This window comes from Centrocercus urophasianus, unplaced genomic scaffold (genome assembly GCF_019232065.1).
Source record: "Centrocercus urophasianus isolate 14NV4802_14NV808 unplaced genomic scaffold, USGS_Curo_1.0 seq_15, whole genome shotgun sequence".
Taxonomy (NCBI): Eukaryota; Metazoa; Chordata; class Aves; order Galliformes; family Phasianidae; genus Centrocercus; species Centrocercus urophasianus.
In genome coordinates, this window is record NW_024884697.1 from 32,101,710 (window position 1) to 32,124,357 (window position 22,648).

The window sequence follows — 22,648 nt, forward strand, 5'->3', positions numbered from 1 at the left end:
GGAGAGGAGAGGAGAGGAGAGGAGAGGAGAGGAGAGGAGTAAGCTGCAGTGGATAGCTGAGAGTGCACAGCCAGGGGAAAACAGTAAACGATAAGATCCTAAACCAAAGCTTGTGTTTTTGAGTCTGAATGCCTGAAAACAGCAGCTGACGCCAACTTAAAGTAAAATTCCTGCAAACTGAAGCCTATGAGAAACAGAATAATTGGATAACTATTCCTTACGGCAATCAAAGATGTTGTTCTCCAATAGTTGCACAACTTAACCAAAAATACAGTTTTATGTACATGAATGTTATGCAACAATTCTGCAAAATTTTCTGCTGATTTCTCTACAGATAAAAGCTTCATGTGACTTGGCTCAGACAAAATACACTGCTCTTGTCAGGCAAGGCACTCACAAACCATTCAGTGTTAAGTGCCATGCAAGCATTTCTTTAGTGATAAGGTTCAAAACTGCAATTCAAGACATATTGCTGGATGTGGGATGTTTTGCAAAGAAACTCAATTTAACATTAACAGCACAAACCTGATGGTTTATGAGGAACCATTCCAAGCAGAGGTATATTTACAGTTGGATCAGCCATGATGCCTTTATCCAAAGAGCGCAAGGACAGGAATTCATAGAAGTACTCAGCCTATGACAAAATACATCAGAAATTGCTATGTATTTTAACTGCATTCATGTAAACAATTGTAATGTAAGCAAACTATTTAGTATAAGCTACAGCAAAAAATTACTGCTTTTTATTATGCCGTTCACTGGATTAATTTCCATTACTTCTCTGATCACTTACTTACCTAAGCATAATTTTGGGATAATTTCTTCTTATTTCAGGAATGGTAGGTGACCATACAGTAAACATCATATTTGTATAATAGGAAGAAAAAAACTCATGCATACAGTGAACTGAGGTTATATAGAGAATATGTTTTTTACAGCCTGCACTTTTTATCTGACCATGAAAAAAAATTATGAACAGTGGACTAATTTTTATAGCTGCTATTCTGGGCAGAATTGACTGGCGAGCCTGGAAAATTTGCCTGCACCATGAACACACCTTAAAGTCCACAAGCATGATGCAACTGTGGCGTGAGAATATCCAAACTTGCCTTTTGAGGATCTGCACAGCACAGTGCATTGCTCTGGGGGAACAGCGATGAATGCAATGTTACAGGAGTGCCATGCTGGGACACACACGTTGCTTACAGCTACAAACACTGCCTGGTTCAGTCTCAGCTCTTTGAGTTGTTCCAGGGGTGGAGCTGAGATCTCTCCCACAGAGCAGCCTGTGTGTCACTCAATATTAAACCTAACATACGTGATTTCTTTTGGCTATCCCCAAAAGGTGTTGGCATGATGGAAAGCTACTTCCCACCACCTTCATATATATATATATATATATATATATATATATATATATATACCTATAGGCACCTGTGCAATTGAACAAATTGTAGCCCTTGCTACTTCCTTCCATGGAAGCTCAGCCTCTCTGTTGAGTCATCTGCTCAGCATTTCTTCATATTTGATGCAAAGTAGGAATCCTCTTGTCTAATGCCATGTGCCTGCAGCATACATAGATTCACACACCACGTACATCTGAGATACATGCATCTCAGCAAGCCACTGCTGTTAATGGACATGGGCACTCCTAAGGTACAGCTGCAGGTGCACTGAGCAAGAGGAAATGAACCATTTCCCTAAAGTCTGGCTTCTCATTTACCCTGAAACATGGAAAAGTAATTTTATCTGCTGCTCACAGAAAAGCAGTTGAGGCCTTAGAATGGGCAGAGGTAAAAATACATTCTCATACAGCAACTCATTGACAGCATATGGTATTGTTAAGCCTGCTTTTTAGCTACAATTGCAAAGAGAGATTAAAGCTAAAGTTCTATGAGAACTTTGAGCTAATAAATGGCGGTTAGTTCATGTCTGCAAGATGGCAGTCAATGTCCTTAGCTAGAAGATTGTAATTTTTCTCTCATAACCAGTTTTCCTGTCTTACTGTCATGAGACCAGTGAACAGCCCCAAAGATAATTAAGAGTCTGGAGCACCTGATGTATGGAAGAGGCTGAGAGATCTGGGACCATTCAGCCTGGGGAGGAGAAAGATCAGGTGGATCTTATCCATCCACAGCAGTACAGATGGAAGCAGGTTCTTCTCAGTGGTGCTCAGTGTTGGGACAGCAGGCAATGGGCTCATTTGAACATCAGGAAACATTTTGTGTTACCTTAGGGTGATTGAACACTGTCATGTTTCTCAGACAGGCTGTAGAGACTCTCTGTGGAGATATCTGAAACCCAACTGATCTGGTCCTGGGTATCCTGCTCTAGGCAGCTTGAGCAGGGGGACAAGCTGCTTGGTCTCAAGATCTCATTTCAGATCAGCCTGAGCCTTTCTGTGATTCAGTACTAACTTGAGCAGAAGCTCTAACAGCACGTGAGAGACCAGAGCCCTAGAGCTCCTGGTGCCACCAGCAAGGCTTTCCAAAAATGGATAGAAAGGTTGTTGTGGAATTCCTCATCAGGCCTGGCAGCACGTCCACTTACTCTGTGGAGACAGCAAAGTGACCCCAGCTTGTGGGGGCTGTGCTCTGCCCGAAGGTTATTATGTAGGCATGGAAGCCTCAGAGGAGGCTTCACCAAACAACAGCAGAGAAGGAAGCCGTGGAAGTTGTTGAGGGTGGCTTAAACACGTGAAGCATATGTGGGAGGGAGACGGGACATGGAGAGAAGCAGTAAAATAGGAGATGAAAATTGAAGTCATTCAAAAGGCTGCTTTTAATTAAAGAATTTTTTTCCAATACAATACACCATGCCAAAATATGAAAACAAGCCATAAAGTCTTAGATTGTGAACATTTTTGTTTTCAAATAAAACTTTGGTTCAGAAAAATAATTATATGTCTCCACACATCTATGGAATACTACAGTGACTGAGTCAGTGCTGCACTGTCTGTTTCTCATTGGTTAGCTTTGATGTTTGGTTGTATCTAAACCAGGTCATAATGGGCTGGGATATTAAAACATTATGTTCTTACTATTCTAGTAAACAACAACTGGTAACTAAACCAAATAGCTCTGTTCCCATATTTTCATTCTAGCCATGCTGCTGTAGCAGGTCAATTTGTGAGCCAAAGCCCTGATGTGTAAAGAATGGACTGGAATTTTATTTTCTGTAATTAAATGATGCCTAAGGACAAAGACAAAAAGAAAGTTAGGAGTGGGAAAGGCAACCAATTGTGCCATGAGTCACAACCATTACTGCCTTTCAGGGAAGGAATTCTTCTAACCAGGACAGAGGTGCAGCAGAGATTAACGCCCAAGGCCGGAGGTAAGTCCTGCTCACACACTAAAAAGATGGGAAGAGATGTTGCACAAGCAATGGGCTTCTCAGTAGGAAAACCAGTCTGAATTAGGGAAACATACCTGCTCTCTTTCTGTGCATCTGCTTAGTTTACAAAATCTGACCTTCTTGGCATGGTGTTATCAAAAAAATTACGGAACACTGCAAGTAGACCCAGCTAGCATGATTTTGAAGTTATGAAACCATGTGCTACAGAGTGCATTTGCAAATCACATTTGCTGGACTAGTTTGGTCAAATTTTAAGTTAAAAAATACTACACAAAATCAGTCTAGAGAGGCTGCACAATGAAGGAGAGTAGTTCAGCTCCTCAAATCTGTCAATGCGAGGTTTGTCTGCCATAAATCCTACCAGTTTTGAAGCAATCTGTCTTGACACAATCTCCATATCCAGTCTCCAGTATTGTCCTGGTGTAATTTGAGTTGATTGCCAATTAACCTGCATTAATCAGCATGACTGAAAAGCAAACAACACATCCTCAGTAAATATTTACCATGCTTCAGCATAGCATGAAATTTAATCATGATGTTTAATTGAAGAGATAGGCCTGTGCAATTAAAATCTGGACATTTGGGTATTGTATAGTGACTACCACAATTCATACTGTTAGCGGTCATTGTGAGTGACCTGGTAGTGCAAACAAAACTCCCTTGGATATTGCTGAGAGATAATGGGAAAAGAACCACAATCTAGAATCCGTTTTCCTTCATAGAAACATTCTCGTGACTTTGCGTCTGAAGCCTGTCTATGTACTGTCTGGCATTTGAGGGACAAAATCGGGTACTGAGGCTAAACCATAAAGAAATGGTTAAAAGAGGTGATAGAGGAAACTGGGTTTCCAATAAAGGGTTGATCTTTGACACGAGTGGAAGAGATTTTGGCTTCAGCACGCACCCGAGGAAGTATACTTCTTCCCTATGTGTGAACACTTTGTATGGGGACCCCTAGAAAGGGAGGGAAGTGCTCTGCAGACCCTACGTGTGCCGTCTGGTGACTTGGTGCCTCCAGAAGCAGGAGCCCCACATGGCCACCCCACAACCACTCCCCATGTGGGCAAAACCCTCAGCAAAGGGAGGAAATTTCATTTTAGGCAAATAATTCCAAAGTCAGGATTAACTTTTATGGACTTTCAGTGGACGCTTTCTTTAAATCAGAGGAATCTAAAAGGTAATAAAAATAATGAAGCCCTCTAACAAGTACTGTAGTGAACATCTGTCGGCACTTTGGTTTTACACTTTAAATTCCTACAGAACTCATTTCTTCAGGGCAAGATCTACTGCATTATAATTTTCTCATCACTTAAATGCCATGTTGTGCCTACTTTGTTTTTGTTTCATATTTAATCAAAGCATTTGCAGGAATGTGCTTTATGTTTTCTTCATTTTACATGAAAGCTGGAGGATTAGAAGTAATGGTTATACATTAAAGTGAAGCAGAGTAGCTTAAACTGCTGTATGTCTCAGCTCAAGAACCTAATGAAATCTGCAGCCTTTCAAACAAGGAAAATAAAAGGTGTGTTAGCTTTGCAAGTAGAGGTAAGAAATGAACCATACTTCCTTCTCATTATTTTAAAGAGATTGTTGCTGGCATTCCATTCTGCTGTCAATTAAATTGCAAACATGCCCTAATGCCTATTTTCTTCATTTCAGAGAAGAAACTCATCAAAAGAAGTTCCTTCTTATCCCAGATCCATAGATATTTCTGACTATGCACATCTTAGAAGATTCTAGCATGCATTATACATAGCAGATGCTCACAGCTGCGTATGCCATATACAAAATAGCAAAGTGAGGCAATGTATGAGTTTGCTAGGTGTTTACAGCATGGACCATTGCATCTCCAAGATAGCAACTGCATTAGGTCAGAGAAGTGCATCTTCTGTGTTCCAAGATGAAACATGAAGCAAATGAGATGAATTTCAGCCGAGGAGAGGCTCTAGCTGTACTGTGCATATGGGGCTATTGAAGGAGTTTGGCCACAGTTATGAGTATGTCAGCAGCACATTTTGTTATTGCAGTGCAGTCTAGACACTGCTGTAATGAACAACATAATGATCCTCCTTAGACAGCAAATAAACTGTCTGCTTACAAGGTTTTGTTTTTCTGCCAGAGGAGGCAGCTTGACTTTACCTGCTTGTCCCCTCCTGGAAGGTGGAACTGAAGCAGTAGGATTAACAAAAAGAGAGATACACACACACACACACAAAAGGAAAAATAGAGACGGCTTTGTTTTTCTAAAGAAGTACCCAAATTAGAATTCAATGTAATATCTCAAAGAAAAGTACAGCGTGTTACAGTGTTAATTACACACTGATGTACTGAAATGCACAGCTCTGCAGAGTCTCTTACACTGTCTTTATTCATGTTAATAAAACTGGACAACTGAGGAAAGTCTGTGCATGAGGACAAAGACTTTTTTAACAATGGAGTGAACCCCTACATGCAACTTGCAACAACAATCACTTGTGGTTGTAATGGTTTTATATTTCGTAAGAAGAATGGTTCAAAATTAGTGGAGTCACCATCACCGAAGCTGTTTAAGGAAAGGGTAGATGCAGTACTTAGGGACATGGTTTAGTGGTCAATATTGGTGGTAGATAGACAGTTAGACCAGATGATCTTAGAGGTCTTTTCCAACCTCTGTTATACTATGATTCTAAAACCTCTCTGATTTTGTCTATGGAATATTGAAGTGATGCTTAATGTCTTCTGTGGCACATCATTGTGGATGGCAGATCAGACCCTTCAATAGAATGATTTAGAAAGCTGGGAAATAAATGTTACCTGATCATTACCAAAAGGAGCTCCAAAGTTTGGAAGATGGCATCATGGGGTTTCAAGATTACTCTGCACAGAAGAGATTGACAGAAATCTTTGCAAAACGTATTAGCCGGTCCTCCAAAAAATGAGGCAAGAATTTCAGAAGAAGTGAAGTAATATGAAGTGAGGCAACAAAGTAACAGATTGAGATTATGTTTAGCAATTAGGCTTCTGGCAGTTGTCTAGTCTTCGGACGATATGGAAAATGGGAGAGTACTTGGTCATTCTGAGCTGATACTTCCTCTTGTTACACTCTGAGCTCTGGAAGTTCTCTAGCATGTGAAGAGCTCATTGAAAACCCACCTGAGACTGGAATTTGACTTGGTAGAAAGGGTGGGTTTCTAGAGGGACACCAGTGAAAAAGAAAAAGCCCAAATACCTCAGGAGGTCATTAACTTTGAAACTCATCTTATCATGCAGCAAAAGCAGGCTGCCTGAGACACGTTGCCAAAGAAATGGCAATTACTCCCATCCCAGAATCATAGAATAGGATATCCTGAGTTGAAGGGCCCCACAAGGATCACTGAGTCCAGGACCACCCAATCATATTTCTGTCTGTCAATCCATTGCTAGTCTGCTAATGAAATACAGAATTGGTGCAGGTGGGAGCCAACCCACTGATGCAGGATCAGCAAGGGGCTGAGGTTTGGAGTGCAGGATCATGCTCCCCAGGGATGGCATCTCAGAAAGCAGCACGTGGACAAACAGATTCAATTCCAAGCAATTCCCAGGTAAGTACAAGTAAGTTGCTGCAAAGGCATGTAGAATGTAGATCTTAAAAAACAAAGTCACTGACAGCTGCAGGAAGATCACGTCTTACTCCTCCTCCATCTTGCTTTACTCAGAAGCAAATGAGAACATCTTTGGTTTTCTCTTTCAATCTTTTAAAACATCTTACTCCTGCTTCTCTACTTACTTTCTAAACAATTAAAAGAGACAAAGGCTGTGGTTTTGATGAATATGTACAGCTAACTGCATCTTGAAAGTCTTTAGCAAGGAATGAACAGCATGAACCAGGCTGGAATGCATACATATGCCCTTCAAATTGTTTCCTACCATATCTTATGGATGAAAATAAAATCTCTCTTCACTGGGGGAGAGAAGCTAGCAGTGCACAGAAAGAAGAATTAGTAATTAGAGCTCAGATTTAAAAAACAGAAGATGCATAACCCTGCATCGCGTTCAAATGCTTGAGGACACACATTGCTCCAGAATCCAGAGAATCTGTAATAATTCTTCTTATGAAAAGTTATTTCTTCCTTTGGCATAATAAGGGCTAATTCATTCTTTAGTCACCAGGCAAAAGATCAGTGCTGTACCTATAAGGGATTTTATGACCAGAGATATTCAAAATGCCAATTTCCTAGTGCTAATGAAAAAGGGGGAAATTAGGAAATTTTTGCTGCTCCTTTGAGGAAAAAAAAAGTGAAGCATATATGTATGTATGTATATCTGTACATGCTATCTGTACAAGCCTGCTGTTTAAACCTGTGACACATCTGCACAGCACTATCTACACTGAGAATAAACTGTGAGGTTATTTTCTTCCCTCCCACAGCTTGAAAGATAAATGAGAACTTGGGCTGGCTGGTCCTGGGGCTGCATTTCTACATAGATTACAGAGAGTTTGCAGTTTCAAACTCTAGATAGATTTATTTGTAACTAATAAATTAGCCTCATTCCTTTCAGATAATGTAAAATAATTTCAATAAAACCTCAACAATTAGGGAAATGATTGCACTAACAAGTAACAATTTAGACTAGTTTTGATGGAGATCTGAGCAAATGCTACATTTAATTAAACAGAATCTTTTCTAAAAGCACAAATGTAAACCTTAGAGATGGTGGCTCACCCGATGTGATGAGAGAAAGTTCACAGTTGGAGAATAGGCTAATCCACCCCTTGCACAGTGGTAAACATGGATAATGCACACAGATTCATTCTGGCCAGGCTTCAAACTCCCAACTCTTTGTTCTTAAGCCTCCCAGGACAGCTTTGAAGTGGAGGATAAAGCTCCTCTGGCACACCATTACCAAAGAACAATCTTCTGATTATGATCTCATGAAAGTGTAATCAATAACTTACACAAGTTAAAAGCGTGGCAAACAGCAAAGGTCACGTAATTGGACCTTTATTGAGTCCATGTGTTTCAGTCTTGGCTTTAACTGGCACTCCTGTATCGTAAGTATCTCTTTCCAAAACATAAGCAATGATCTGTCTTGAAAATTATGAAATCTCACAGCAGCTTCTGTCAGACTGGAGTCCTTCCAAGGTCTCAGGGGTGATGCTTCCACTTGCATGAGTCTCAGAGAAACGAAGCTTTCAGCACCTCTGTAAGTGAGGCTTTCTTCGTTGACTGCTCAGTAGATAATGGCCTTCGCTTGTATTCCAAGCAAGTGTGTAAAAGTTAGAGTGAATATGTTTTGAAAAAAAAAAAACAGCTCTTTTCAGACTGGTTGTTAGAAATACTTCCCTGACACTCCTCTTTTAATGTCTTCGGCATGGGTTTTAAATGCCTCTTTGTGAATATTCATTTTGCTCTTATTCACCAAAGCAAATTCTAGATACTACCATCAAAGAACTAAATTAAATATTTAAACAATCAATATATGAAAAACAAACAAATGAAATCCCACGTGTGTTTCATAGGATCACAGAATGGCTTGGGTTGGAAGGGACCCCAACGATCATCAAGTTCCAACCCCCTGCCTCAGGCAGGGCCACCAACCTCCAGATCTGGTACCAGACCAGGCTGCCCAGGGCCCCATCCAACCTGGTCTTGAACACCTCCAGGGATGGAGCATCCACAACCTTGCTGGGCTGTCTGTGCCAGCACCTCACCACTCTCTGTGAAGAATTTTCCCCTGACATCCATTTGCTGTGTACCTGAGATCAAAATGATTTGCTTATTGAGATAAGACCTCAGTCTGTGGACATACATTAGTGTAATATTTCCAGTTACCACACAGGCCCTCATATAGTTACAGCCTCTATAATCACACTTGGAGTTCATCAATGCAAGATGAGCTTACCTTCACCATAAGGCAGGAAGTATTGTCTTACCCCAGTTTCTGGTCAGAAGCTGAACATTTCTGCACACAACTTTTCTGTCTTTACAACTATTACATAGGCAGAGTCTGTGTCTGTACAGCTCCCAGCTGAAGGCAGGGCTGCCATGATCAGGGCAGTCCTTCACTTGAGGAATATAAAAAAACTGGGAGGAGTGATATCAGTTGGAATGAAGTTGAGCTCCTGGACAAACCCTTCACATAAACTTGAAGGAATGATCCCTACTCCAAAGCACATGATGTTCATTTTGTGAAAGCAACATCCTACTAGGTGTTCTCACTCTGAATGATGTGACCTATAAAAGCAGCATAAATCCTGACAGAGAGGGCCAGCAGCTGGGAGCTCACTGGAAGAATGCTTTGCAGAGGCCCCAGCCCTGTTTTTTGTTAGAGAAAAAGCTATTGGGACAGTTCAGCTGAAAAACCAAAGGGAATTCAGTGGCATCAGAAATCTGTACTTTGCTTTGAGGTAACTCCCTGCATCTGGGATTGAAGAGTTTCCTTGAGATTGAGAGCTGCAGCTCATTCCTTGGCAGACAGTTATGGTGAATCTGGTCTGCTGCTGCAGGCTGAGGCAAACTGTCCTTTTTGTCACTCAGTAACTTTTGTTGCTCCCTGATATCCTGACAGACCATCACTTCTGCCAGAGTCAGAGGCTGTTGGAGGCTCTCCAGATCCCCCCGGACAGCCTTAATGGACTAAATGAAGTGGGAGGCTCTGGGCTGAGTGTGGTCCAAGTGCTTTCAGGAACACCAGGGTAGAACAATGTGCTGCAAATGATGTTGAGCTGTGAGATCTGTTCTCCAAATCTGTACTATGTTGCTGTGGCCCTGCCCACCTCACATTTGACCGTGGGCTGAGCTGCCGAAGATGGACAAGGTGACAATCAATCACTTCTTTTTGTAAGGTTAGTCTTCAGCCAGACCAACTTCCTTCCTGAGTAGCCACATTTGGGCTGGCATGAGAAGAATGGGTTGGGATGGGATGGGATGGGATGGGATGGGATGGGATGGGATGGGATGGGATGGCATGGCATGGCATGGCATGGCATGGCATGGCATGGCGTGGCGTGGCGTGGCGTGGCATGGGATGGGATGGGATGGGATGGGATGGGATGGGATGGGATGGGAAAAAAAAGTTGTCAGCTGATGGCATGGCTGAAACCACAGTGGAACCACACTGGAAGGGAGGCAAAATGTTCCCTTATCAAATGTTCTTATCAAAACTCAGATTTCATAATCCTAGAAAGTGAGAGAATCAAAGCTGAGAACCATGAGCTAGAAGGTTTCTCCAATCCAGTGCTGAAATCAACAGAACATGCACAGAAAAGACCTGCACACTTCCCAGCGGTATTGAGGTACGACAAAAAGATGAACAATCCATGCATATGATTCTGCCTTCAGAAATATGAACTTGTTGCTGTTCACTGAGGTTGTACACTGGGAACAGTTTGAGTTGACTCACGTTTATCTAAATTTAAGGCAGTGCTTATTAACAGGGTTCTTTGGAGTAGCAGCACTAGATTCCAAAGGTGTTCCCAAAATGTGGTCTTGGAGCTGTACTCTGTGTGGAACACAGCACACCCCTCAGCAAAGTGACAATCAGATTGAGTTGTTGGAGAACAGAGTGGAACAGAGTGGTCCATGCTGGACCAGGTGATCACGAGGGTATGTCAGCTGCCAGGTGTGCTGAACCAGAGGCTTTCATGATGGCACAGGCTGTGATCTCTCTCAGCTGAAGATGATGCTGCGTCGGCACAGAGCCTCGGGCGGTGCGCGCAGCATAGAGGCTCCCTCATGCGGATCTGCCGGCAAAGGCTGGGCAGCCTTTGGAAATGTGGCTCATTCCGTCAGCCGGGGACATCAGGATGCTGACACGCAGCAAGGCATGCAGCTGTGAGCTGTACAGTCCAGGATACACAGAGATCTGGGGGAAATATATTTGTCCATAAAGACCAACTGCCTTAATTTAAGAGCTTGTTGCTGTACCTTTCAGTTGTGCCTAGCTGACAGAGGGGCTATGAGTTAGAGGTGGCAGAAAGGGGAATGCCACAGTTTGCTGACCCACAAGAGTTGTCAGAGAGGTTTTTAGGGAACTGTATATGGAAGAAAACTCTCAAACCCGAACCACACTGATCATATGCAAATACCCATCCTCATTTCCACAAGCAGATTTTTAAATCAGTACAAACCCGTTTATGGGAAAAGGCTAAATTATTTGTAGGCTATTAGTATACTTTAAAAGACAACACGTGAACAATGCACTTCAACAAGAAGGCGCATTTTCCATGTTATACTGAAAGACATGTTTAGTCAATAACTGGATTTTCAATGGGTAGTTCGTGCACACTTTAATCCAAGGCTTTTTCCTTTTACAAAGGAATATCTTCAAATATTTTCTATGCACTGAGTGTTAGCAGCTCATCTTGTGCTTACCAGAAATGTCACTTGGATTTTTTCATAGGAACTAATGTAGGCACAACATTACTTGATCTTTCCAGCTTATCTTTGTGTCTGTAATCAGAGATGAAAGCAAGCTTCACCTAAACATCTCTTTGCTGCTTGACTATCATCACAGTAGTACTTGTGCATTTAAAACAAAATGTCCTGTGAATGTGTCCTACCACTTTCACAGAAGGGTAATGGTTGTCCCTTTCTATCATTCACAAAACTCACTTTCTGCTTCCCACTGCTCATGAGCCTACTGGCCTGGGGCTTTGACTGGCTATACCCCATCCCTGCTCTAAGCCAAGAAGGAAAGAAAGACCTTTCTGCAGTTACTGTGTCCTTGTGGACAGCAACAGGGAACAATTAAAAAGCCAGAGACAGAAATTTCTCTTGGAGCTGCTGGGGACGAGGAGAGGTAGGGAAACAGATTTCATGAGAACTTGCAGAGCTTCAGACTCTATGCCTCCAGGTAACTGTGTACTCAGCCAGCAAACTCTAGGATTCCTCATCTCGTTAAATATTTTCCCATTAACCTAACTGAATGAACTTATACTAATTAATTATGCTTTACAGGATGAGAAAACCTCACTTTTGGATGAATAAAGCTCTTACATAAGCAAGTTAAATACTTAGAAATGTTTTAAACATTGCAACTCCACTGTGAGGTCTCAATTCCTCTACAAGCAAATCACAGGAACAGCAGCAGCATGGCACCGACTATGCAAACGATAAAGTTCACCTGACTGCAAATGTTTGACAGCACAGTTTATAAGGGCCCTTTAAGTAAAGAGAATATGCACATTGGCATGACCCAAACCTGAGCTCTTATCAGTGGGCAGAGTAATGAGCAGATTTTGTCCCATTAAAAGAAGGCTGTTGTTACATTGAGTAAAAGAGCAAAGCCGTGGTGGCTCCTGATGGGCCTCTGGTTTCTGCCTGGAGAGGGACGGTGTGAGCATTTCCACCCATACCCACTGCCTGCACACTGCAGCTGTATGGGAGCAATGCACTGGGTCATAGCAATGCGTTGGGCCATACACTTTCAGCTGTGCTCCCTTGTCAATACAGAAATCTCATTTGGTCAATTCAATCTGAATAGAGTTTCCAGTGCAAAGATGAAAGAAAAGAGAAAAAAGAACACACAAAATAAATACATTTTAAAAACCAACCAAGATAATGATCAGTGTGTCCAGCTAAGTGAAGTATTTCCTAGCACTCAGTACGGCTGTGAATGTCATCTCTTGCTTGTGACTACAGGACCAGACATCTGCATTTTGCCTCCCCCTCCTCTAGGACAGATGCCAGAGGTCTGTTGTCCCTAAAGACAGGGGTCCCTGCCTTGAGTCTCTCAGACATGGAGCTGTTGGCAGCTACTCAATGTATGTGTGACTTCATAGGGAAAAAATAAATTTGGTTCAACCTGCTCCCTCCATGGACTGTATTTCAGCAATTCAATTTATTTCCCAGAATCTCTGCAAGAAAGAGAACTGGCTAAGGCTCAAACCTGGAAAAATGAAAGCAGTGTTTACTGAAGTTTAAAGGAACAGACTGAAGGTGGTAGTTGTGCTGAAGCTGCTCAGTGGAGGTGATTATTTGCCTGTGTGGTTTTTAGTCTCAAATTCCCATTGACTATATCAATATTCACACATTTACAAGTTCAGAGTGAGTAAATAATATTTTGGTAGAGCCTATCTCCTCCTGCTCATCAAAAGGTTGTGATCTCACCGTGCCTTCCTCATGCTCTTAGGAAAAAAACCACGTTTGTAATGGCAGCATTGATAGCCCTGAACTGGTTCTGATGGCCAGGATGGCCTAAGATCTGCTGCCTCTCCACAGCAGCCATCATTGCAAGGGCTGCCTCTGCTGCTCTGCTACTGGGATCTCTGCTTGGGTGCCCAGAGCTGGTGACAGGTCTTCTCATTAGTGAGCTGCTGTTTGGGAAATTTGTTTTCCCTGGTGCTGGGCCAAAACCTGAAGCTGAGAGATCGCCAGGTTTGATGTCAGGCATATTTATTTCCCTTAGCATCAGTTGGGTTTTGCTAGCTGTTTACCCAGACTAAGGGGTAACTTCAGAGGATTTGCGGGACCAGTTCTGAAAGCAATGTTTGGTCTCCAAGTTATTGATGGAGGTAGTTGGCAGTGATGGCAGCAAGTACTGGAGCGGCTGGAAGGTAATTGCCTACTTCTCCTTGTATGGCAAAGGAGCTGGATTCCATCGGCTGGTTACAAAACAAAGCACACTTTGATACATAGATGGAAAAAAAAATAAAAAATCAGGGTTTTTCTTGTTTGGTTGAAACAAATCCATCTCAAATCTCTGTAAGCCTTTACTAAGGCATTTCTATCCCACAAGTTTCTCTTCTCCAAGTCAGACAGACTTGTCAGGCCAACTCCTCCTCAGCATTTCTGTGCAGCTGAGTGGTCTCCTATGGATGGACTTTGAATGAGCAAATACTATGGTGGATTTCAGGTATCACAGATCCATAAAGGCTTCTCAGTGCCACCATACAACAGGATTACTGTCTTTGCTACATTTATAACAATTTTCTGAGTCAGACTTTGGTTTGCTGCTGTGATTGTACAAGCCAGTCTAGGATTTGTGATAGAGCCCAGATTGTTTTGTGTTAACAGTGAGAGGAGAGAAGTTTATCTTGACTTTAGCAAGACTTTCAAAATAGTTTCTTCCAAAGCCTTCACAGAAAAAAAGTGAGAAAGTGGAACTGATGTTAAGTGGATGGTGAGGGGGGCTGCTCTTCGCCTAGATTTTAATGGGCTGTGATTAACAACGTGAAGTTCAACTGGAGACCAGTCAGTAGTGGTATACCTCAGAGGTTCACACCAGTTCTCACACTGTTTAGCATCTTCATTAGTAACCAGGATGTTGTGACAGAGTACGTCCTCGGCAAGTCTGCTGGTGATACATAACCAGGAGGGTACGGTGGAGGATTGCGTTCCATTCAGAGAGATCTCACCAGGCTGCAGAAATGGGCTGGCAGGAACCTTCTGAAGTTCATCCAGTAAAAGTACAGAAAATGCATGAGAGGAGGAACAACCCCATGCATGAGTAGGCACTGGAGGCTCCCCAGTTACAAAACAGATAGTAGAAGGAGATGGGGGTGCTGATGGACACCAAGATGACCATGAGCCAACAACATATCAGTGTGGCAAAGAAGGCCAACACCTCCTGGGCTGAATTAGGAAGAACACTGCCAGCAAGTTGGGGGGTGATTCTTCTCCTCTGTCCTGTCTTGATGAGATGCTCCTGGAGCACTGGGTCCCAGTCTGGTCTATCCAGTAAAAGACAGGCATGGATATACTGGAGGGAGTCCAGCAGAGGGGCACAAAGTATGGATGCCTGACAGAATTTTGAAGGCTCGTCTGGTTTTGTCTATTTTTGCTCTTCTCACAAAAGCGTAAAGAAAGAAGTTAATCTTCTGCAGGTTCTTCTACACTCCAACGGCTCTCATTAGAGATCTGTAGGGCCAGTGTCACAGCCAGATGCCCATAGGACTGCCAGTTCACACAGACCAGCTGCCAGGATACCACCTATGGGGAAAATGCTCTGACTTCAATGCATGCACGCTCTCTGAAACTGCTCTACACAATTGGCTCAGCTCAAATTGTTACAGATAGACCAGATGCTTTTTGGGCATAGGTCTGAACAACATTTTATATGAGAAGATCCAGTCTTTCATTACAGTATTACATGCATTTTATTGCAATCACAGTTTATTATAACCAGTGTCAGTTTCCGTCAGCCAAACAGCAGGGAAAAAATGTGAACTTTACCACATACTCAGCAGCTTTTCCAAAATGCAACTGATTTTGTGTTTCTTCAACTACCTTTCAATTAAAAAAAAAAAAAAAAAAGCTATTTACACAACAGAAATACCAATAAAACTATCTTCCCATATCCCCAGACAGCTACTGAACTTTATACACATCATTCACTACAAAGAACACTGTATGTTTTGTTATGGAAAGAACAAGAATTTCAGTGCAACTGACATTGCTGTTGTTCTTCACTGTGCATTTTGGGTGATTGAATTTTCCACTACGTTTGGGTTGCATTATGATGCAGTAAGGAGTTTGGCCGCAAATAAACAGTTACAGTTCCCTGAACCTTAAAAAGGAAACAAACAAACAAAGAACTAAACAGAAAACTCATATGGTTTAACAGCAAAATAAAACATAAGTAAAATACCATGTTTTAGAAAGCGGATGAAAATGAAAAAAAAAAAAAAGGAGATAAAGAAAGAACAAAACTCAGCAAGCTAAATGTAAAGCTGCAACAAGATAAATAATGATTTGTGGTAGATTTTCTTGAAAGTTGTCAAAATGTTAGTACATTTTTCATTAAATTCTTCAGAGCAGGCAGCTGTCAAGTGAGTGGAAAACGTGTAGAAAAAGACAGGAAAGCACAAAAAAAAGCTGAATAAATGTTTTGCATATATATTTACGAATAAAAGCGTGTTAAATTGCTACATCAGAGCTTTGCTTTATGAAGCTTAAGGAGATGTTTCAAACTGACGCTTCTTGGAGTTAAGGGAGAAGGAGGGGAATAATAACCAAATGCATGAACCTGATGGTGTATCCCAAGGGTTTTGAGGTACTCAATACCATGCTGCAGAAATCCCAGCTGTGGGGATAAAACTCCACCAGCCTTGGTATCAGAGGAACATGGCAGGAATCATGCCAATTTTTGCATAATGCTCCAATGAGGACTTGGAAAGCTAAGTCTGAAATCTCTCCTGAAGGAAAGCAGACACAGAGCTAAAAGCGACATCCAGGGAAGACACAGCAAAGCATTTTCAGGCACCTGTCAGAGCTCACCAAGTAGATAGAGATGACCTGGTCGGTGGTGCCCAGCTGAGTTTCTAGAGTGCTTACAGTGTCTCAGACCAAAGCCCCCAGAACGTATCATGAGATAAGGAGGTCCACTGGTGGGTTTGTAACTGGTGACAGCCGTCCAGTTCTAGAAATGCTTCGTGAGTCATCAGCACTTGTAGTGAAAAGAGTTGACTAAGGCATTTTCAAGAAAGCTGCACTGGTCAAAATACTGATAACAATTGTAGAAGAGGGGATTTATTATGAGTTGGCAAAGTTTCCTAATATTAGGCAGCTCAACAGCTAAAGCCGTCTGTGAAGAGGTTATTTTGATATCCAATGGCAGGTTGGTAGGATCATAGGTGAGAATCAGTGTTGATAAATAAGAAGTGACACACAGAGGGAAAGAAAATGTGAAACATAATGAGGTAATTTAAATCAACTACTAGTATTACTCAGGAAGGAATGCCCTGATGATCATGGCTGATTCCTTGGCAGTATGGTCAAAAGGGGAAATGGACTATGAGCATCTTTTAGGGATGCTCTAGAGAACAAAATGGTAAACATTACTATGCTTTTACAAGCTTAGCGTGCTCATGGCTTGAATACTGAATTTAACTCTGAGAAGCCTTCCTCAAAGAAATGAAGGTGATACAGAAATCTGACTAGGGAAGATTCAGAGAAGGGAAAGAAAAAGAGGCAGAGGAATGGAGAGATCTGTAAAACAAAAGACTGCGTTTGGGACACCTCAGGTGGGCACTGGGAAGCCTTTGAGGCACTTGGGACAGATTATTGCATTCAAAGCAAACAGAAAAGCAATGTTTCACACAGCACATACAAAGTTGCACAGGGCGCTTGTTTCCATGTCCACCTCCTCCCAGATAAGCCACAGCAGGGTAGGTACGAAACCCTACACCTAAACCTGCCTCCAGTTTCCATGCTGAAGGTTCTTCCTGTACTCCTTTCCATATTTCCAGCCACAGGATGGATGGCTTTGGACATCCACTTCCCAAAACACAACCTTCTAAAAATTAACTTAGTCATCACGTTGTGGATAACATCCACTCCACGTTGTGTTCATTCTGTAAGACTGTGATGAATGAATGACCCAGGAGAGAGCAGTATCAGCCAGAAAACATGAGGAAGCTGATCTTGATGTTGCCTTTGTGGTATCATTTTGTGAGGAATGCTCAAATAGTCTAAAAACTAAAATGTTTCTTTAAAAAGTACAAAACAAGTATGCAGAATGTAAGAGAAGACTCCTTGGGTGGATCAGAAAACACAATTTCCAAAAAACTGTTAGTAACGTGGGGAGACAAATTCGAACCACTTCACAACTATACCCTTGCAGCTTGGGGTGTCCTGTTAGTTCCAGTGCCTTTCAACTGTTATGTTGTACATTGCAACAACTACTGTAAAAGTAGTGAAAAAAATTTATTTCTTCAGCTTTTTTTTTGTTAAAAATATAGTAGAATATTTATAGAAAGGACAAACAATGAAAATCTTGAAGAATGGTTTATTTAACACAGCACTAGACTGCTGCGTAAAGAGAATAATTGTGTAGTTTACACATATAGCATGTAAATTACTATGGAAACCAGATGTCACTTACACGACAAGGTGCCTTGTAACTCATCTCTGCTGAGCAATAAATTCCCCTTTTACTTCTTGGCAAAACTCTGAGAAACGTTCCTGCTGTTTTCTATCAACAGATACAACAGATGGCTGGCACATGCCTGCTTTGCTAAGTGAAGTGGGATCTCTACAGCATTACTTTGATCCCTGGTGGCATGTCTACAACACTGAGATGCAAAATACCACAGCTGAACAGAATCTAAATATTAAAGGTTTGGAGCGTTGCACGCGGTACGTGAGCCCCCTGTCTGAAAATCATGCTCACAGTGTGTAAACATCTTCACATTCCACATTGGAATTTTAGTACAGAGGTCAGAAAACAAAGTATTTCCTCTGTTTGGTGACATGAAACCGCAGTGAAGGTACTACTGTAAGTCCCGGGAGTGCAGGTTTACATGATTGCTTTGACCCAATTTCCAGAACAGCCCTACTTTTATTAGGAAAATAAATGAATTGTGAGTATTACACATTTTCTAAGCTGAAAAGGATCACTGGAATCAGTGGGTATGAATAAGATTTTTATGAAAAGTTTGGCAGCCACTCTGAAAAAAGCTTCCTTTGAAGAAATGTATGTTTTGAAATCCACCATTCTTTGTTTTCTTTTCGTTTACCAAGCAAATAATAATATTTGAAGGAAGCAAAGTTTTGTAACACTGCTGCCTTAGAATCTGCGGTTTATTAGCTTTCCTTAGGACAGGGAAACAAAACTCCTGGCATTGTTGGGGTTCCATCTGATCTTCATGGTCAGGCTGTGACTCAGTAAAATAAGGTAATTTCAGAGATGCCATGGAGCTACTTGGAGTTGATGATCATATTGCTGAGACCAGCCCTGGCCTTCAAGAGCTGGAATTTCCTAACTTTCCTGCGCTCCACTTCAAAATACAGAAATGCTGAAGAATGTACTCATAGAATCATAGAATGGCCTGGATTGAAAAGGACCACAATGATCATTGAGCTTCAACCCCCTGCTATGTGCACCAACCAGCAGACCAGGCTGCCCAGAGCCTCATTCAGCCTGGCCTTGAATGCCTCCAGGGATGGGGCATCCACAACCTCCTTGGGCAACCTGTTCCATTGCATCACCACCCTCTGGATGAAAACCTTCCTCCTAATATCCAAACTAAACCTCCCCTGTCTCAGTTTAAAACCATTCCCTCTTGTCCTATCACTATCCACCCTCATAAACAGCTGTTCCCTCTCCTGTTCATATGCTCCCTCCATGTACTGGAAGGCCACAATGAGGTCTCCCCAGAGATACTGATGATATCTATCATCCCTCCCTAAGAGGTGGGCATCTTTTCACTTTGCTCATTGCTATCAGTAACTTTTTGCTCAAAAGTGACCCAGCCTTTCCCACAGGGACAGGTTCCCCCTATCTCTTGATGTCTGTGCTTTGTTGGCCAGAGGTGCTCCCAGGCTGAAAGCATTTGTTTGGCACTCAATCCCTTGTGGACACATGCATACCTCCTCTCTGATGGCAGGACCACTGCTGCCCCACCACAAGAAGCATGCATCCAGCACCACGTAGCTCACATGTGAAAACACAAAATGCATAAGAAGGTAACGAACCCATTCTATGGTATTCTTGGCTCCTCATAACCTGCAGCTTATCTTGACTTCACCAGAAAAAACAGGGATTCAGCATCTGGAGACACATTCTGCTTGTTTGTTGGTTTATTTCTCCCTAATATCACCTAGTATTTAATTAGGACAAATGAACTCAGAACTAAAGGCAACTGATGATTTACTTTGATAAACATTTTCTAATGAAAACAGCTTGAACTCTTTATAATACAGGTTTTCCACTTCAGTGTACAGAATCTGGCCCTGAACATGTTACATTCAGCATATGTTTCTGAACTGGAATATGGACATATACAGCAGTGCAAGACGGAGGAGTACTGTCACTCTCTGGGTTGGATTATTTACCAACCTACAATTTACATTGCTATTTACCCCAGGAGCAGGAGGGTGCAACCTGCCCACAGGACATTTACACCTGCTTTGCACAGGTGCAGGCAGGGACACGAGGCAGGAGGGGTTCAGCCCCACACAGATAGAGCAGCCACTGCTGGCTGCCACCCACCTGCCCCTGCATTGTTGGTATCAGAGCTGGGAACTGGGTCATGGCGTAGACATAATTGCTTTTTTTCATCACTGTGAGGGCAGTGAGGCACTGGCACAGGTTGTACAGAGAAGCTGTGGATGCCCCATCCCTGGTGGTGTACGAGGACAGGTTGGATGGGGCTCTGGGCAGCCTGAGCTGGTGGGTGGCAACACTGACCATGGCAAGGGGTTGGAACTGGGTGGGTTTTAAGGTTCCTTCTAATCAAAGCCATTCTGTGATTTCTATATGCACTCAGAAGTCTGCTATCTGCAGACCCAACAGGGCTCTGGCTATTGATAGAGGACGTAGTGCATACAAGGGCTACTCTGAAAGAAATGCCTATTTTGTTATGTTGGCCCATTATATCAGAGGTGGATGTTGGTGGTATGTCAGTAGAGGCTGAACCTTCCCACCAATATCCTGTTACATGTTGTTGCTGTGTGACAGATGGCAGCAGATGGGCACTCTGACACAGTGGTGTCTGACATGGAAATGTGGATGAAACAAAGGTGTGTCACTGAACTCTTCCATGCAGAAAAAAATGGCACTCACTGACATTCACTGACATTTGCTGAACGTGCATGGAGACCAAGCAGTGGATGTGAGCACAGTGAAGCAGTGGGTGGTGCATTTCAGCAGTGACTACAACAACAGTGGAGCACTGCTGATTTTTACAAGCGTGGCATGTAGGCTCTTGCTCATCTCTGGCAAAAATGCACAGCTAATGGTGGTGACTATGCTGAAAAACAATGTTCCAAAGCTGAGAATTTGCTCTATCAAACAGTGTTATTGTGCTCTTTGTACTTGTTGTAATTTCTATAGAATTTAATAGGAGGCATTACTTTTGGAGTAACCTACTGTTGCCAGCCCCAAAAGCCATGGAGCCCTAAAGAGATATCTTCAAATCTCCCATGGCACTGAGAGGTCAGTAGGACACAAGACACATGACTCTCAGAAGAAAGGGTTTCAGTTCTACCAAATAGAAAATAAATGTATGCTAGGTAATGGCTGCTTTACAGGAAGCAGTGTAGTACTTTGGTACCTTGTATGTCTTTATTCTGTCAAAGACTACTTCTACTTTTGCTTTTCCTTTCCCTTCCTGCCCTCTCACCTTGTCTTCTCTTTCTCCCATCCTCTCCCAGATCCCACACAGAAGTGTTCCACCAGGGTAAGGTGGCACTTTCCTGAATGCTGGGGAACATCTAAGTACCTTTATACTTAAACACTAAACAACACAGAAATAAAACCTGTTAGCACCTATGGTCTCATTTCTTCTTTTTACTAAATACTGGAAATTCTGGAGAAATCATGTTCTTTTTGCCACAAGGAATTGCTATCCTGTTCTACTTGCAACACTGCTATGGGCACTTTCCAACTAAGATGCATAGAACTGGTATGCTGATGAATGCTTTTGCCCTATGGGCTGAAAAAACACTGGTGTTTTCTATTGTCCCTTCTCATCAGGTACAGGTTCAGGCGGCATGGGGACAATGATGATCTGCTTTTCACAGAGGATCAGGAGAACTGCAGGTAACAGGCAACTGTACTTGAATGTCTCTAAGAGACTGCAAAATCCAACAGGTTTGTGCTGCCAAAAATAGGTGATTTCTCTGGGGCGTGAAGTCCATCCTTTCTAACCCAACTCCTCAAACACTCGCAGGCTGGAGCTCCTTCCCTAGCTCAGTCTGAAATCCTGCTCTTCACCTGCAGAGGTTTTTAAACACCCACAGCCATAGGACTGGAGTGCAAAAGTTTGTAGTAAATATATGCACAAATGGACTTGTAAAAATGGGATTATAAACTCTGCAATGCAAAGTCTCTCAATTTTAACATTTCTGAGATCCATAAATATCCACAAGACATCATGCTGTTGTAGGAACGGAGTTGTCAGTGATGTTACTTTAACCATGTACATGTTTGCTTGCTAACTATCTTTGTTCCCATGTGAACACCTTAATTCAGCAGAGAGAAGGAGGGCTGGTTGATCAGCTTTGCCACAGCTCAAAGAGGTTTCTCCCCACGGGCTGCAGAAGGAGAACACATCTCTGCTCTGTCTCTCAGCCCACAACACTTTGCAGTGAGGGCAGTGCCATGTCTCTCCCTCCCAGGCTGTCTGCAGGTGGCCCAATAGGGAACAGAGTGAGGGGAGGGAAAGGAGGAATGGTGTCAGCCTCACATCTCAACCTGCTTCTCAAAAAGAGGTATTTTTCTCGTGACTGAGAAAAATACAGAGCAGGAAACATAATCCTGAAATGCACAGATTATTTCTGTGATGTAAATTTCAGACCCTGGGGTGCAAACTTGTTCTTTCTGCATGGCCAGACGGAGCTCCTACAACTTCAAGCAATTCCCTCAGCCTCAGTGATGCCACTCCGTGCTC

At 42.4% G+C, this 22,648-nt stretch overlaps 1 protein-coding gene across 1 annotated transcript in view; it reads right to left on the reverse strand.

Annotated features, from left to right (window-relative positions):
* Positions 1-22,648, reverse strand: part of WIF1 (WNT inhibitory factor 1) — a 41,952-nt gene that overhangs the window by 18,248 nt on the left and 1,056 nt on the right. Inside the window, exon 3 of the mRNA XM_042816006.1 lies at positions 526-634. Coding sequence (XP_042671940.1) covers positions 526-634 — 109 coding nt within the window. The remainder of the gene's footprint in view (positions 1-525; positions 635-22,648) is intronic.